Source organism: Labrus bergylta, chromosome 19 (assembly GCF_963930695.1).
Source record: "Labrus bergylta chromosome 19, fLabBer1.1, whole genome shotgun sequence".
NCBI lineage: Eukaryota > Metazoa > Chordata > Actinopteri > Labriformes > Labridae > Labrus > Labrus bergylta.
This window is the reverse complement of record NC_089213.1, coordinates 11429356-11446876: the sequence shown is the minus strand read 5'-3', so window position 1 is coordinate 11446876 and position 17521 is coordinate 11429356. Positions and strand designations below refer to the sequence as shown.

At 38.2% G+C, this 17521-nt stretch overlaps 1 protein-coding gene across 1 annotated transcript; it reads right to left on the bottom strand.

Annotated features, from left to right (window-relative positions):
* Positions 1-163: 163 nt before the first annotated feature.
* Positions 164-14338, bottom strand: kpna6 (karyopherin alpha 6 (importin alpha 7)). The gene is made up of 14 exons (XM_020640575.3): positions 14179-14338; positions 11450-11583; positions 11245-11337; positions 10315-10414; positions 10110-10204; positions 8892-9023; positions 8658-8746; positions 8433-8532; positions 7926-8089; positions 7752-7830; positions 7280-7405; positions 6217-6344; positions 5284-5468; positions 164-5046 (listed from the first exon to the last, which is right to left on the bottom strand). The coding sequence occupies exons 1-14, from the start codon at positions 14180-14182 to the stop codon at positions 4859-4861; spliced, it is 1617 nt and encodes a 538-aa protein (XP_020496231.2). The 5' UTR covers positions 14183-14338; the 3' UTR covers positions 164-4858.
* Positions 14339-17521: the final 3183 nt, after the last annotated feature.

Below are 17521 nucleotides of genomic sequence, written 5' to 3'. Positions count from 1 at the left end.
TCAGACTGGCTACACGGGAACTCAAGTGATGATCAGCTTTCTCTTCATTCCAAGAAAATTATCTTTTCAGATTCAGAAAAACAGATGTTGCATTTATAATTTTGAAATTAATCATATAGTTACACACACACACACACACACACAATATAAGAAGACACATACATTGAAGAGTTGCAACATAGCTTTATTTGTTTGGTACAATATTTTCACTGAACTATTCAATATGTTGTTTTTTAAGTTTCAATATTTGCTTTGTCCTGTATTTTTCAATGTCCATGTATGTGTATCATGTTCAGTTGAAAGTGTATTAGTTTGTTGTCACTCATTCATACCGTCGGTAAAGTCAAGTCAAGTCACAGTTTACGATGGGTATTTTGAGTAAAAGAAAGAGTAGTGAAAATAAATAAACAGAAATGAGAGGACCAGAGTTGACACTGGCCAGTGATGGCATATTACATGAAGTATTTTACATAAATGTAACATTGTAAACATTTGCAGAGTAGACAACATTTTTTGATCAAGCCAAACATGGCTTCAGATTTTGATAAACATGAAAAGCTCCTAGGACGGAAGACGTCAGATTTGAGATATTGAGTGATGTCTTTTAATTCTCCTATAGATAACAATGGTTCCCAATCATGCATCCTGACTAGGACAAACTTTTACTCTAAACATAATTATCCAAAAATATAGCCAAGAATATCCTGATCAGAAAAAAAGATCATGAAAAGCAGAGGAGGCTTGTATCCTTGTCTCTGATTTAATTTTCCTTGTTCTTTCTCTAACATGTTCTGAGGCTTTTTCTCCACTTCTCAGAAGTGATTAGGTTTGCATCTGAATCCCTGTCATTGTATCAGAACATACATATAGGTTAACTTATAATACTTTTAATGTAAATCACTGCATCATTTCTGAATTCCAGATTTTATATTAGAAAAATGTGTAGTAGGTTGACTGTTAACTCCACTCACTGGTAGGAGTGTCACCTGTGGCTGTAGTAGAAGATTGGAGGGGGATCTCCAGGGTGCCCGATTTTAGAAATATTTATTGCAGTCTTCTAGATTACTATAGAGATATTTCAGTCCTCCAAACATTACTGAAAAAAACCACTCTAAGTGATAAAAGAGGGTCTGAGCTTTAGCAGCATTTAATGAAAAGGCGCAGGTTTGGAATGGCTTAATTAATCTCATTCTAAGAAAAAAAAAACATCCAGTTAATAATTTCAACCAGTCTTCAGGATGTAAAACTTTTGTAAAAAAGGAAAACAAAGATTTTGCCTGCAATTATCTACTCTGATAGTCACTTGCATATTCTCTGTTTGCTTCATGTGTCACATTTAAGTACTATCACATTTTTGTATATTAATTGTAATTATTGTATTGGCACAGAAACTTACTTTGGTTTATGACCTTAGGCTCAATGCTCAATATTTAACTATACTGTACGGGCACAGTAAAAAAAAAACCCAGAAGAGTACCTTAATGGGGACCATAACACCAACTAAACTGACGTTATTCGATTCCCCATGTAGGGATCCACAGTCGAGAATGCCACTTTTTTTTTTTTTTATTAAATTATGGCAGAGAAAAATCATTACTTTAAAGATGTGGAAACTGAAGCAGCAATGTTCTGCACAAAGTGTGTGCACATTCAAGTAAAAAAGACAAGCAAAAATAAAGTGTAAGGATAACACAGATACATAGGATCCTCCAGTCTTTGTGGTTAAATTGGCACTTTTGTGAAAAGCAGTGCATTTTCATTTCAGAAATAAAAAAATAATTTGTCCTTGTTGATGCACTGATTTTTTTATTTTACATTTTAATTCTGGCTTTTTGTTGTTGAAGGCCTAGCACAGAAATGGCCTTAAAATGGTCAAGTTCAGTAATAAATGCTGCTCTACACATCTGTCATTTGGAGGTTAAGATCTGTTCTTAGAGCTTGGTAATTTAACTCATGTCTTATAGGAGCACAGGTGTTCAGTGGACAACATCTCGAACTTGTGTTATAGTAGCACCTTGCGATACTTAAGTGTTTATATTGATGCAAAATGCAATTGTTTTCAATTTTAAAAAAAATGCTACTGAAAGTGTTTATCCGAGTATACCAGTTCCATTATTTAATGTTTGGCTGGTTCAGCAATCCACAGAACAGGGCTCCTAGACTCTGGTCAGGACATAGTCAGAGAGTCAATCAACCTTTTGCTCACACTGTGCCTTTCAGACAAACACGACAGGACAAAGCTTTCTGCATCCACAAAGCGTAAACCCTTATCCAGGATCAGCTTGTTCACAGGAAAAGCTGCTCTGAGGCCAGGGTCAACAGAGCTAATTCAAACCATCATATGCCACGTGGCTAGAAACAACAAAAAAAAAAGTTTCCCCAAACAGTATTTGTATGCTCAAATTATGATCTTTTGAAAAAGTCTGAGGCACTCAGAGGGTTAAGTATAAAAAAACCTTTAATTCATCTGGGCTAAAGGTTCATAAAAACATGCCAACATGTTTCAGCCATATGGGCCTTCATCAGGGCAGAGACAAAATGTTTTTCAGCAATTATCACAGTAATTTGCGTGTATATTTAGTCGCTTTAAAAATGTAGCAATCTGATCTCATCTGCCTTGGTGTCATGTATACATTTTGATGTTTAACTTTCTTTAAATGTGTAACCCTTTTTGCGAAGCCATGTGACAGCTCCTGGCTGTAAACCTTTAAAGGAAGTAGCTTGGGCGGCCATTTTGTATCCGCCCTGATGAAGGCATATATGACTGAAACGTGTTGGCGTGTTTTTATGAACCTTGGGCCCAGATCAATTAAAAAGGCTTTTTATACTTAACCCTCTCAGTGCCTCAGACTTTTTCAAAAGCTTCTTAGTTGGCTCCCCGCACTGAAGAGCACCAGAAGGACGAATTACCAAAATAATTTTCAATACCCATGCAGCACTCCATGCATCTGCTTTTCGACTATTTAAAATGATCCTCTTAGTATTTATGAACACAGAACAGGATCTTAATTAAACTGAACCAAGGGAAACATTTTTTTTTTTTTTTTTTTTTATAAATAAAGAAAATATACAAAGTGCTTTTTAACAAAAAAATATGGCCACGAACTGTGGAGAAAAACTTAATAAAAAAGAATACAATAAAGAATAACTCATTGAAAATGCTGTGGAAACTCTTATTTGCCATAGCCACTCATCTGTGTGAGATATATGTACTGTGTCTGCTGGCGTTGTATGCCTGCGTGCATATGACATTTTAACTCAAAAATATATTTTTACTCACAGTCGTCACTTGTTTGTGTTGTATCCCTAGCCAAACTCTGGTTGGATTGTTCTAAGAGCCACAAAGGGATAAACTCCTCTAACCAGGCATTAGTTACTGCTATTTATAACAAGCCAATACATGTCAGAAAAGACCCAGGCAAAATCATTAACAGTTTAATTATCCTTCCTCAGGTGTATAGTAATACATTCTACCACCATACAAAACACTATCACCACCACCACATCACCATCGCTGTTAACAGAACCAAACCAACCACTTGTGGCGCACTTCCTGCTTTTTAAATCAAAATTCTGTAAAATAAACACTGAGCAAGGTGCAACAATGTCTTGCAGCTTTTTTTTCCACACTGTTCTCTATCTCTCTATAACAACTGTTTGTTTGGCCAGGGATACTCAGTGACTATAGGCAAGGTAATACTTAGCCATGCAAAACCCACCATGTACATCTGGGAGGCGGAGGGAGGCACAGTGCCTGGCTAACCTGCAACTTGTTTTTCAGTCATATCAGAAAATCTTCACTTTAAATGTCCGTCTCATTAAAATTCCTGGTACGTGTTTATAGAGCATGATGTGCAATCCTTTGAATGCATGCCAATGTAAAATTAAGTTTGGTTTATCATTTGCCCTTAATTTTAGAGCTATGCCATATTTTCATCGTTAGATCACTTCATAATTCAAATATATTGTTGTTAAAACACAGCACACGACGAATATCTGAACTCTAACTCTATTCCAATCTCAAACCTATATTGTTCTCATCTTAAAATGTATCCTCTTAAACTAAATCAATTATCCAATATCCCAATTCCTAAATGTATACCCATCTCCTGCCTGCCCACAAAACAAGTCCTATTTAAAAGATTTAAAAAAAAAAAAAAGGGGGGGGGGGGTGATGAGGAGATCATACCTCCTTGAGCATCAGACTGTTGCCAGTAGTATGCCGTTGCCTAACATTTGTCTCTCTATAAGGGAATAGAATAGATTTGTCCATCAACCCAAAGCTAATAAAAAAAAAAAGTAAAACAAAGAGCATTAAAAAAAAAAAAGAACTGATGAATTAAATTGGGGAAAGAAAATAAATGTAAAACAAAGAGGGATAATGCTTAGTTTGTTTTTTTGCTCTGAATTGCACTAAGTTAAACCAACATCAAAAACTGGTTGTATGTGCACATGACACTGTGGATTTAGCACGGGGATGTAGGAGTAACCCTGATAATCAGCATGACCAATTTAGGAAAATGTTTGTTAATAAAAATATTTTAATCAATAAACTACTGCCAATGAGAGTCTATAAAAGCTAGTACAATAGCGGGAAGATGTCAATGTGTGCGTTTTAAGACAGGGCAGACTCACAGTTCGGGTTGTGAGGTGTTCACTCCCTATTTCAAAGTGTTATGAAATGTATGTGGCGTGCTTCCAAAGTAGCATCGAAATCAAAGAAATGGTAGAGGAGGATGAAGAGGGGGAGGAGAAAAACGGATCAAGAAAAGGGGGTATGAATTTATGTCTTAGGGCCCTCCATAACATGGGGAGGTATGAAGGGGGTAAAGGTGTTTTAGAGGAGAGGAGTGCTGACTTATAGCTGAAAGCCCTCCATCGGAGCCTCCTGCTGGGGGAAAAGGAACTGCTGGTTGGCTTGGTCAACCTGAGGAGCTAGACTGCTATCCTCGTCCTCAACTCCGAAGTAGTGCTCTATTAGATCAAATGCCTTCTGGTATATCTCTTGGTTGTCATGGCTCTGGAGAAACTCTATCTTGTCAAGACCTGGAAAAAAAACAAGTAAATTAGATCATGGATAATATGTTATCTCTGATCAAATCCCACATGAGAATTAATACCTGTCTTTTTTAATTATTTTGGATTTCAATATACATGATGGTCTAAAAAGTATTTTAGATAAATACAAATAGTTAGTTTACAGTCATCTTTTGTATTTCCACCTCAATATAAATCCTACACAATGGGTTTCGGAATGTAAGTGCGCAAGTGGACCTTGTTTACCATATGCTTCTTCAATAAGGCTGCAGTAAGGGTTCACTCCGCTGCCGTTGTTTTCCTGCTTGGCTTCTTGCTCCCCAAGCCTCAGGATATTCTCAAGGCCGTTTAGAGCAACCTGAACGATCTTAGAGTCCATCACTGTCAGCAGATCACACAGGGGCTTAATGCAGCCCAGGTTCACCAGATATCTACATTCACATAAAACAGATACACAAAACACATTTTAAGATTTGACTCTTTAGTATTTCAATTCAAGATTACGAATCAATTTACAACACATATGTTGTCAAACTGCATTGCATTAATTTACTAAAACAATAAAAGAATTACAGACCAAAGGTGTTATCCAGGGTCAAAGCAAACCAGTGAGTTTTTAGTACATCCTTAGTCCCTTTAATACATGCAATTTAATCCTAAATAGTCTGGACCATTGACTATAAATATGGACAATGTGTCTCCCCCTCCTTTTTGTTGTACAATATATTACCCTTAATATTCTATAGATATCTGTATTGATACTGATAGTGCTTATAGATACTGATACTTTTCAATACTACTCTCCATCATTTGGTACAAAAAAAAAAGAAATTAAGTCATGACATTAAAAGATTCCTCATGTTTAACACAGTGACTTTTTGAACTGAGTGGTTTAAATGTAAAAAGATTATGAGAGAATTCTGTTTCCTTCTTTAACGCCTATAAAACTCCAGAGCATTAAACCCTAACTCGTAATCCTCACATAAAAGCCAAACAGGAACTATATCAGGGATGTGATTGACAAAGGATGAAAAAACATTAAACATTTAGTATTTTATTTGATGCACAAAAAAAAAAAACATACTGGAACTTGAGGGATTATGAATATGGGGCAATTTAATCCAGATCCATTGATTTATAGCTGAGGTGGTACTTTTGTTGATTTCCTGTAATTCTGACCTTATCTGTTCTGGTGTTCCTCCAGAGGTGGCATTAGTGATAGCCCAGGCTGCCTCTTTCCTGGTTCTGAACTCTGCTTTCTGTAGAATGTCGATCAGCACTGGAAAGATGTTTGCATCGATTACTGTCTGTTGGGAAGGATAACATTGAAATTCAGGGGCATATCTGAAAAACATCTTCAACACATTTATGGCATCTTGACTTTAAAAAATCCCCAAACTATTCATCATACCCCTCATGGGCCCCTTATGTTAAGATATATGGATAGAAGGAAACATCAGTCCCTACAAAGCCAAACTGTGCTCTTTAGTATATATATAGATGTGAGGAATGTTAGGGCCCAAGATAGCCTGGAGGATATGTATGCATGGAGTAGTCCTTGTCGCTGCAGCCATGGGTTAGAATCCAACCTTGGCCCTTGTCATCTCTGCAGCATGTCATCTCCTCTCCCAACAATTCCTGTCTCTCTTCAGCTGTCTTATCCAATAAATGCAAAGTGGCTCAAAATTTTTTTATATCTTTAACAGCGCAAATTTTAAAAAAACAGACTTGGATATGACACTCACATGAAGAAGTAGAGACAGCAGGTAGAGAGAGAAGGTTGAGCAACATGTAGCTCACATGTGTATTACCGTACATATATGTCATCAACCACTTCTAAGGATGTTCAAAGTTACTTTAAGTGTGCATGGCCAGCCCAATAATTGTAACTTCTAAATAAAATGAAACCTCAATGACTACTGTCTTAACAGCTTTACATTTTAGAAGCTACGCACAGGCTATGCATGCACAGTGGCTACCAGAGAAACTTCAATTGCAAATAACTAATAAAAAAAAACGGGAAAACTGGCAGGTCTTGGTTTTGTTTCAAGCAACATGATGCGCTTGATGGGATTATTTACTTCTGATGGTTACTTTACATAGAACCCTCTGCCAACAGTGTGTGAATGGGTAGGTGTGACCTGCTTTATAGAAAAACGCACGCACACACGCACAAAACCCAATTATGAAGGTTGTCGGTTGCCCTAAAGTTATAAAGAAGTGTATGAAGTGTATTAATCACCTGTATTTGTGCTCGGTTTCCTGCTGTAATGTTTGAGATGGTCCAACATGCCTCTTTGCGGATGGACTCTTTAGCACTGCTGAGAAGGTGCAGCAAACATGGCAAAGCTGAGCAATTCAACACCACCTATATTAGGCAAAAGGGATGAAGTCAAGTGGTGAGGGTAAAAAGTGCCCCATGTCAGCAAAAAAAAACAACAACATTTTAACATTCATCCAAACTTCATTAAAGTTGACAATCTCTGAAGTCATCTGACAAGGCTAAAGAAATATATAGTGGCTTCATGTGTAGCTTTTGGTCATTTAGATAAGCAGGATGAGATTTTCTGTAAAAACAACAACAACAAAAATAAACAACTCCCACACGTACAAGACAAGATCAGCAAAGAGGGTTACAGCTTTGTTCACAGGCGTTGGCAAAACTGATATTAACTGAAATTTACAGCTTTACATCACATGTAATCTATACTTACTTGTGTTTGGATGTCATCTCCAGTGACAATGTTTCCAACAGCTCTCAAGGCAGGGGAAGCCACCTTATAGTCGGTGTGCCTGCAAAATGTGAGATTTAATTGAGATATTATTTTAAAAAACTCACGAGCTATATTATTTGTGACTAAGAATGAATAAAGTAATGTAGGACTTACATTAGTAGTTCTACTAGGCGCCTACAGACACCAGAGTCAATTACAGCTTGGATTTTGTCATTGGGGCCATCTGAGAGGTAGGACAGCGCCCAGCAGGCATCTGCCAGCAAGTCTGGGTCACTGCTAAATAAAAGCCTGGACAGCACTGGCAGACAGGGTGACACCTAGAAGACATGGACATAACTGATGTGAAAAAGCATGGGGGTGGGGGAGTTCTACTGACTATTCACCTAAATCAGCATTTCTACAATTTATTTAGCAGACGCCTTTGTCCAAAGCAACGTAGATCAAGAAGTACCGGTAACTACAACACATACAAGGCTCTAGAGAGGAGGAAACAACTTCAGTAAGCACAGCTTTAAGGCTGATCGGACACAGAGGCAGTGCACTTTTTTCTTAAAGGGGTGCTAAATAAAAAGAACAATTTGCAAGCTTGTCGATAGCTAAATATACACAAGTAGTATGTGTGATGTGAAATCAAAAGTGTTCAAAAAAAGGAAATGATACCTTTTCAAAAGCAGGTGGAGGGTTTTTTCCTCTGCAGAGATTAGACAGAGCCCACACCGCATTTCTAGTCATAGTCAATCTAGTGGATTTGGTCAGAAGCCTGAAATGACAAAGAAAAGCAAAACTCAATACAGATGATAGTGCAAACATTTTTATAATAGAACGCTACGGGTCTAAATCAGAATTTCCTCTTCAGAGGCAATAAAAAAAAAAAAAAGGCCTTACGATAATAGTGGTGGAAGGATGTTGCAGTTGAGCACGTAGTCCCTGCAAACTGCACTGTCCCCTGCAATATTACCCAAGGCCCAAACAGCCTGCATGAAAAATATCACAAAACCTTTGTTAACTATTGACCTTTCATACAAAACCATGAACAAAGGCAGACAAAAAAATTATTAAAAAAAAAAAGAAGTATCTCGATGGACTCAATAGATGATATAAAAAACACTGTGTCGTTACCTGTTCTTGAACATCCTCAAAGTCAGAGTTCAGTAGTTCTATAAAGATTGGCACTGCTCCAGCTTCAATCACTGTCTTTGTTTGCATGGATGTGCCTGATGCTATGTTGGTCAGTGCCCATGCTGCTTCAAACTACAGGGGCATAAAAAAAATTTGTTTTACTCTTTTTAAAAACAGAGTCTTGAAATGCTATTGTTGATATGGGGAAAATCTTTAAACTAGGGCTGTCAAATGATAATATTTTTTAAAAGCTATTTATTGGCACATTTCAATAGTCAAATCCCATGTTTGAAATCCCATTATTATTATTTTTATGCCTTTTTTTTTTTAGTATTTTGTTTTGTCACTAAGGATACTTTACTTGCCGTTTGGATACAAACCCGGTTTTATTCTGAGAGAAAACTTCCGGTACATTGTAAGTTACAGCATGAATTTGACTTCTGAAAAAGGAGCTTGCTAGAGATTTTCAAGCAATTGAAAATAGCTAAAGGGAACGTTAAAAGGGGAAATGTTCGATGTCACAAGGTACATATTACTTTTGCCTTGTCAACTGAGCGCTCTTAAAGTTTTCTTTTTTTAGTGAAATGAACCATTCTAAGAGGCTGCTGTGTCGACCATTTCCATCACTGTGGGAGCAAGAAGACGCTGCATGGCTTAGCTACATTACTTTTCATGTGCTGAAAGGGACCAAATGGTATGTGATTAATGCCACCACAAAACATGAATGCGCATATTTCCCACCTTAATTGCATTGTGAGTAACACATTAACGCTGACAGCCCTACTTTAAACATGAGCTCAGAATGTAATAATTCACATTGAAATTAATTTCACATGAGATAGTTATTTAGGCATTACAGTTTAGAGATACACCTCACTGCTTTGACAAAACATCAACAATGTTACAAATCCAAAACTTGTTAAACACAGAAATGCTGTTTTACTCATCATCAGACAGCTTGTCTCGTGACTTGCAGCAATAAAACTGGACAGTCTGTACTACTAGTTGTATGCTGAATGTAAAACACATGATATTGTTTAATAAAACTAGTGGCCAATGAAAGTGAACTAAAGAGAAATATTACCTGCTGTATATAAGAGAACTTTTTGGTGAGATTTAATAATTAACATACGATTGGGGGATTGAAGGTTTGAAAATTAAATGTAAAGCAATGTACATTCAATGCACAAACAAAAGTGAGTGTCCTTACAAACTGACCTGTAGTGTGCAGTTGATACTCTTCTTTAAAAATTCCACAAACCTCTCCACAACTCCAGGTGTGTTTATGACTTCATCAATGGGTGGGTTGGGCTCTAAAATCAATAGGGATATACTAGATTTAAGTATTTATATCTGGTACGAAGTGTGGTCATGATAGATGCCACAGTTTCGTCACTACAAGAACACAAGTATACGAGTATACCTTTAGAAAGTAGTTTTCGAAATTTCTGTGTTGTGGAAAGCTGAAGCTCAGGGTCCTCTGAGAAAAGCATCTCAACCATGTCTCTGGTAATGACTCCTTCCTGCAAAAACACAAACATTAAACAAGACTTAAAGCACTCTGGGCTGAACAGACAATTCCAAACCTGCAGGCTGAAAAAGACCCTTGACAACAATTACTACCACAAATTTAAAATAAACCTCTGTTTTTTTCCTTTGTAAGCCTCTCTTGTAGGGCTTTCACACTTGCAGAAAACTCCTGAAAATCTCCTGATATTGGCAGGAGGAGCTGCATGTGTTAACACAAAGAGCCACAGTTTTGTTTGGACTTCACCCGGACCTTCTCCTACCAGACCCCTAGTATTTTTTCCACAGCAAGTCCGAGTGAGCTGATGTGAGAAAGCAGCAGGATATTCTCCGGAGAATTCCCCTCGAGCCAATAGGAGGGGGAAGTGGTGTTTCATATCCTGTGACTGCTGCATGGCGCATAGAGTGTCTGCATGCCACCGCTACGGTCTCCATGCACGTAACTAAATTATGTTTTATGTTAGTCAGTAAGTTGTTCTCTGCTCTTTAGTTTATAGTGTGATTTTGTTGACTTACACATAGCATTGCTATAAAGGCAAATATTTCCATTATAGCATCGTATAACGGACTCTGTTGCTTTGTCTGCATCTTTTTTATGAAAACGTTACCTCAGCAGACCCCCTGCCCCCCCCCCCCCCCCCCCCCCCACCACCACCATCTGACTGTCTCCGGATTGTCTCCTGCTGCGTTGTTAATATGTGAACAGCCAGGTCAGGAGAATATCTGGAGCAGTCCTCCTGAAATAATCTAGATATTTACAGGAGTGCATATGTGAAAATGGCTTTGATTATGGTTTGCGTGTGGTTGCAGGAAATCAGACACTCACTGTGACCGGGGAGCTGAGGTAGGAGTCCACCAGAGGACTCTCAAACATGGCCTCCTCTTCATTGACAATGTCGACATTCCTCCGCTTGAAAAGCTGTAATTATGATATTGTCAGAGCCCACTTAGAACCAGTATACAAAGACTGCATGCTTTCAATTAAGCGTTTAAAGATCTGCCGAATGGGATGGACAAGTTCATGGTAATACCTGCTGCTCTCGTTTCTGTTTCCTGAGTTGAATGCCTTCCTCCTCTCTCCTGCGCCTCATCTCCTCTGGGTTAAGTGCTTTGTTCTTATATCGGTTCATCCTGTAGCTATCTTTGGCCGGACTGGCAGACGGCTCTTTTGGGCCACAGATAAAGGTAAAATACATGGTTAAGAAGAGAGGTAGGAAAGAAATGTAAACCTCACACAATTCAAGTAGGTAGAATTTAGTATTCCTTGGCTCATAGGTGGAGAGAACGAGAACTAAGGACAACACTTTAACCTGTCACCAGTGCAACAGTGCCAAATGTGCCAACAGCCCCCTATGACCGCAGGGGGCTCCTAGGTTAATAATCAGAACAAGTGGCAGAAATTAAGGTCATGTTATGGTCTGAGAGCAATAGCACAACCACTTATAAAAAGCCTATGCATTTGTAATGTGTCCAGATGGTGAAGCCCCGGCAGAAGATACGCCTGGATGCTCTCATTTTGGTGCCGAGTTAGTAAGATTAGCTGCAGTTTGCAAACTTCACTATTCGCTGTTTAGGCTGGATGGTTTGCTCTGCTGAGATGTTTTCATTGGTATCTCAGAGGAGACCCTATTTGCCTACAGCAAGGACTCTCTTGAGTAGGGTTGCCACCCGTAAAATACGGAATCGTCCCGTATTTTACACTTTGATATTGCGTCCAGTTTTGAATCAATACGGGACGCGGTTTGTCCCGTATTTCCAAGATGCCTTGAACTCAGCATCATTCAGCCCGATTCAGCCGGCTAGTTCCCGCCTCCTCAGAGCGTCCGATTGGGTGAGAGAAAGTCAGTGGAGTCAGAAGGAAACATGTCTGCAGCTGTTTCTGACACCCGCACCGTGCACCATTGAAACGTAAACGGATGCAGAAATACAGACGTGAGTCGAAAATAATGCCTGGCTTGACAGTGTCAGTGAAAATTAATATAATGTAAAGGAAACTATTGTAACCCTACTTAATATATTTTCTCCGATGTTTATAGATAGGTTATTCCAGTATAGTTTGGATAGTGTGAACATTTTTCAGTACATAAAACAAAAAGATGAACTTTATTTTAGCTAAATCTGTATTCACACTGTGGCCTGGGCGAGATATCATCAATACAACATCAATATATCGACAGTAGACACTTCATTAATACAATAAGAAAAAAATAGTTCAAAACCATATTAATAGTATCATTCATGATTTCCATCGAAAACAACAAAAACGATGAAGGACATAATAAATAAATAAAAATACTATTAAATTAGTACTGTTTATTTAATTAAAAATCTATCATCTTAAATGCTCCCCTCTATGTTACAGCAGTGTCAAAAGCACTTCAATAATACTCTGTTAATGAATTAATGTTAAGTTACTAACTTTATTTGAAGTTTAAGTTAAATTGTACATTAAATAGTTCTAGCTAGTAGTAAGCATCTGCTGAAGTCCTGTTAGGTGCATTTCATTGTGCATAAATTACTGTATCCGCCTTTACACTGAAGTTTTACTTTTGTAAATTATTTCAGAAAAAAAAGTGTTAATAAAGCACTTAAAACATTAAGTATGACTCTTATTACTTCATTAAAACCACGTTTTAAATCATGATTCACCACAACTGGTGCCCCGCCCCACCGTTGGGTCAGTGGTGTTCAGGCCCCTGCTGAGTTGTCCTTTATGTTTCTGCTTGGAAGGTGGCAACCCTACTCATGAGGAGATGTTCAAGTTTAAATCAGAAACAAAAACATACATCTACAATATAGCCACCACAATATGTCACTGACTGAAGTTGGCTTTACAACAATAGTGAAATGGAAGAAACTGTGATTTGGCTGAACTAACTCTAACGGGATTAGTCTTCAAACATGTGGAAATTCACATTTATTTGTTTTTTTTTCTGTTAGTTACGCCAACACCGTGTTTTTACATTTGTGAACAAGCAATAGAAAATGTATTCCAAGGACTTTGTATTTTCTAATTCGATGACTTCCATGTAATTGAAAAGAAAAAAGAAAATATATAGTGTTTCAAAACGATCAATTACAATGTTTTATTATTATTTTGGGGTTTGAAGAACGAGGTTGAACACATCAGAGTCCATATGAAGTGAAAATGACCAATCTTACAGGTGGTGACTTATAATGGTTATGGGTCAGAGGAAACCTTAAAGTCAAAGTTAGTACTAGTTAGTTTGAAATCTCAATTGAAGCTAAATAGCCCCAGAGTACCATAAACACATGACGGTGTAAACATGCTGTTTTTGTAAAGGAACACGGTAAATCACCCAGACTTGAGGGTTACAAATGCCACCCATCAAACCAATATCTTGACCTAAGGGTGACTAGTTTTTGGATTAAAAAGACAGACGTGTGTGTCTTACCACATGAGCTCAGACATAATGTGGTAAGCTATTAGCCGAGTTTCCTGAAGTTGGCTAACAGATGACACTGGTAGTTTTCACGGGTTGTACTGTGTTAGCACAACTTGCTTTACATCTGAAAATACACGAAACAGCGTCCCAATACTGACAAGTTTGGCGTCGGATTGACATAAAGAAAGGGAATTTGAACTCACCCCCCCCCCCCTGCGTAACACTAACAACCCACCCAGCTAACGTTAGCTAAGCACTTCATCAGGATTTCATCATCATTACTTCTGACTGTCCCACACGAACTAGTCAAAGCCTGGATTCACATTTGTTACATATATTATCGAACATCTTACCCATTGTGTCCTGCGTGGTTTGAGTTTATCGAGCAGTGATGTTTCAAGTGAATTTTAAATCCTTTCTCTCTCTTTTTTTTTTTTGTGTTGCTTTCCAGAATTTGCTCCTGTAAGCAATATGTCTGCCAATGACGGAAATGACAAACTATAATACCGAGTTAGTGCCACTTGGGGACGCAACAGCCTCACAAATTACTCTTCTTCTTCTTCTTCTTCTACTTCTTTTTTTTTGTTTTTTTTTAAACGACGGTGCATTACCTCCACCTCCGCTCCGGAGTGTGGACCAGACATTAAAATCCACTTGTAGTCTGTGTAATTAATTAAAGACAACTTTTCTTTTACCCTAAATATTCTGTAGGGATTTTCCTGAACTCCAGTCTTCCTCAGTTCCTCTTTCATGTTCTGTCTTGTTGGTAAATTGTATTCTATGATGGTGTTACAGTCTCCTGTTACAGTGTTCACCTAAACCAGGCGTCTCCAACCTTTTTTTTATTTATCTGAGCTACTTTCAAAAAATGAAAGTGGCCAAGGGCTACTTTATTTACATAGCTCACATCAGCTGAATTAAGCTACTGTTTGTACATGTGTGAAATTGCAATAAGCCAATGCTTATCAATAATCTTAAATTCACATCAATGTCCAAGAAAACATTAGTACTTCATTCTTGTTTTTATGGGCCAAATATATGAATAGTGGGAAGAGGTGCATTTACCGTCGTCAGATTTTTATTTTTATTCTTAACACAGTCGGTCAACCTAATAGGTGAGCTACTGAAAACCTGCCCACGAGCTACCAGTAGCTCCTGAGCTACCTGTTGGAGACCCCTGACCTAAACCATTTGGATGCTCCCCAATTATTTTGAGTGTAGGCTATGGCCTACTGTTTAAGCTGGAGTGATCTCGCCTTACCCGGTTTCAAATTAGGCTACTTAGTTTTCCTTGACCTAGCACTTGTTGTAATTGTTGTCTAAAATGAAATGTTTAATCTGTGTAGAGATCAACCCCTTGATTTAGTATCCCATTTCCCTTGCCATTCCTCCATTCCTCTATTCCAAAATGATGCTTTGACTTCTGATTTGCTTAATGGGACTTAATGCTGTCTTTATGTAGGCTAATGCTTTTTTGCCAATTTATCAACTTCCTAATTTCCCCTCAGACCTACATGGGAACTGTTTGGAACAAACATGATATCAATAAGTAAAGTAATAAGAAGTTAAATAAGTTAAAAGGCCTGTTATAGTAAGTTAGGCGACTACAGATGATACACTCTCTGTCTGCTGCATAACACAAGCTGGGGATTGAACCCCAAACCTTCCGGTTGAGAGACGACCACCTCTACCACTGACCCACAGCTGGCCCTGTGTGCACAAGGTGACTCTCTGAACATTTCTGTATAAAAGTACTGGCTATCCAAACTTAACTATCAGAAAACTTTCCAGCTTTATCACCTCAGTGAAAGGGCTGATATGTGAGGTGAGAGCACTGCCCTCTACAGGTAGGTTGCAGAGCTCCCAGCCTTTATAACTGCAGGTGAAGGCAAATAGTGCCTCTTTGCTGGAATCCCGGGAAATGTGTGGTGGGAATGCTTGGGTAGATATCTAATGAAGTTTCTGTTATGCATTCAGGTGTAGTGAAGCTGTGTCCTGATTAATCCTGACTGATATGCTCTGTAGCTTCATGTTGAAGAGGCTGCAAATAACTGCCTTTGTGTGATCAATTGAAGGTCTATCACTAATAATATAATTCAATTCTTTACGAAATTCAGCCTTTGTCTCCTCGTGTTTGAGCCAGAGAAGTCAGCCTGCTGACCTTCCACTTGTCTCCTTTAATGAGGGCCTAAGATTGAGTAAAGCCATTTTAACTGGTATGGTAGTGAAGGAGGGTTCTTCACTCTGAGGTATTTTATTTAGTGTATATAAATAATGTTTACCATGTTTTTCCTCACTATAGACGAGTGCCAGACTGCTGCTTTGCCTGTACCATTTCATCCATATCATTGGGCTGAAATATTTTGTTAAACTGGACTCGGCCATATTGTTTTGCACAGTGTCCATGTTGTATATTGTTGTATAAGTTACTGCGTACCTGCTCCTATTTGGATCCCATGAATAAGTAACCTTTTTGTGTAAACTGAAATTCGCAATTGGCTTTGTTTTATTTCACTTATAGGCAGTGAGACGTGGAACCCTGAAGGTGGTTGTCACTTGATTGTCTTTTTCCTTGCAGTGTAAGTTGAAGTGTAAGTTAGTGTAAGTTGCAGGGCTAGTGATCACGTGGTGGTATCTAGTTGGGTCTGCGATAGAATCTCCTTGCGATAAGTACCCTGTCTAGTTATTGTTGCTCTCAAATATTAATGTTTATTTCATTCTGTAGTTGTAGATTTTAAATTAGATTTTTAGATTTAGTTATTATTCTTGTAAAATAAACAAATACATTTTGTTAATCTTACTGTTGCTTTGATTTCCTCAGGTAATCCAGCAACAAGTATCACATTTTTTAAGAAACATTTGATTGGTGATCTGAATGCACATCTCCTGCTCTCCTTGAACCTATAAATTTGTTTTGTGTTAACACATTTGAAGCAGGGGCCTATCGGGACCCATAGGTTTATATAGACTTCATATCTGTCTTTAACACTGTGTCCGGTCACATAATCAGTGCTTATGCCATGACATGAATTCATTTATTTAATTTGCATATGGATTACTGAGTGTTCCATCCATCCAAACCTTTCACTTATTTCCATTTCTACATCCTTTTGCTTTTTCTTATGCTTTTGTCAACCCCTGTTATCCTAGAGCCCATACCGCCCTTGGACCACTGGGTCAGGAAACCTCTCAAATTCCTGTCACCGCCTTTTTTAAATCCCTACCTGACACTACACCTCTGCCCTATTTTTCCTCAGATTCCCTCTGCATGCATGATCCTTAATGCCCCCCACCTGTTTATTTTCCCTCACAGCTGTAATCCTCATCTAATTTCTGTGAATCTCTTCCCATCTCTCAAGTCTATGTGTGAACCGCTGCGATGCGGTTGACATTTCAACAGTCACGCCTGTCACATTACACAGAGGGAGGCACTGCCCTCTAATCACAAACAAGGGAACAGAAGTGCCATTAATTCGTGAAAGTAATGCTCATTGAGGGAGGTTTCTCATTAATGTACGTTTTTTTTTTATTTGAGCAGAAAAAAAGAGGCAAAGGAAAGTAGGAAAGAACATCTTATAACATGAAACCCATGAAAGACTGTCAATCATTGTGACTGAATAGAGAACCTTTTTCCTTTTTTACACTACAAAGCTTAAATAGTATCCTCTCTCTACATCCCATGCCTGTTTATTTCTC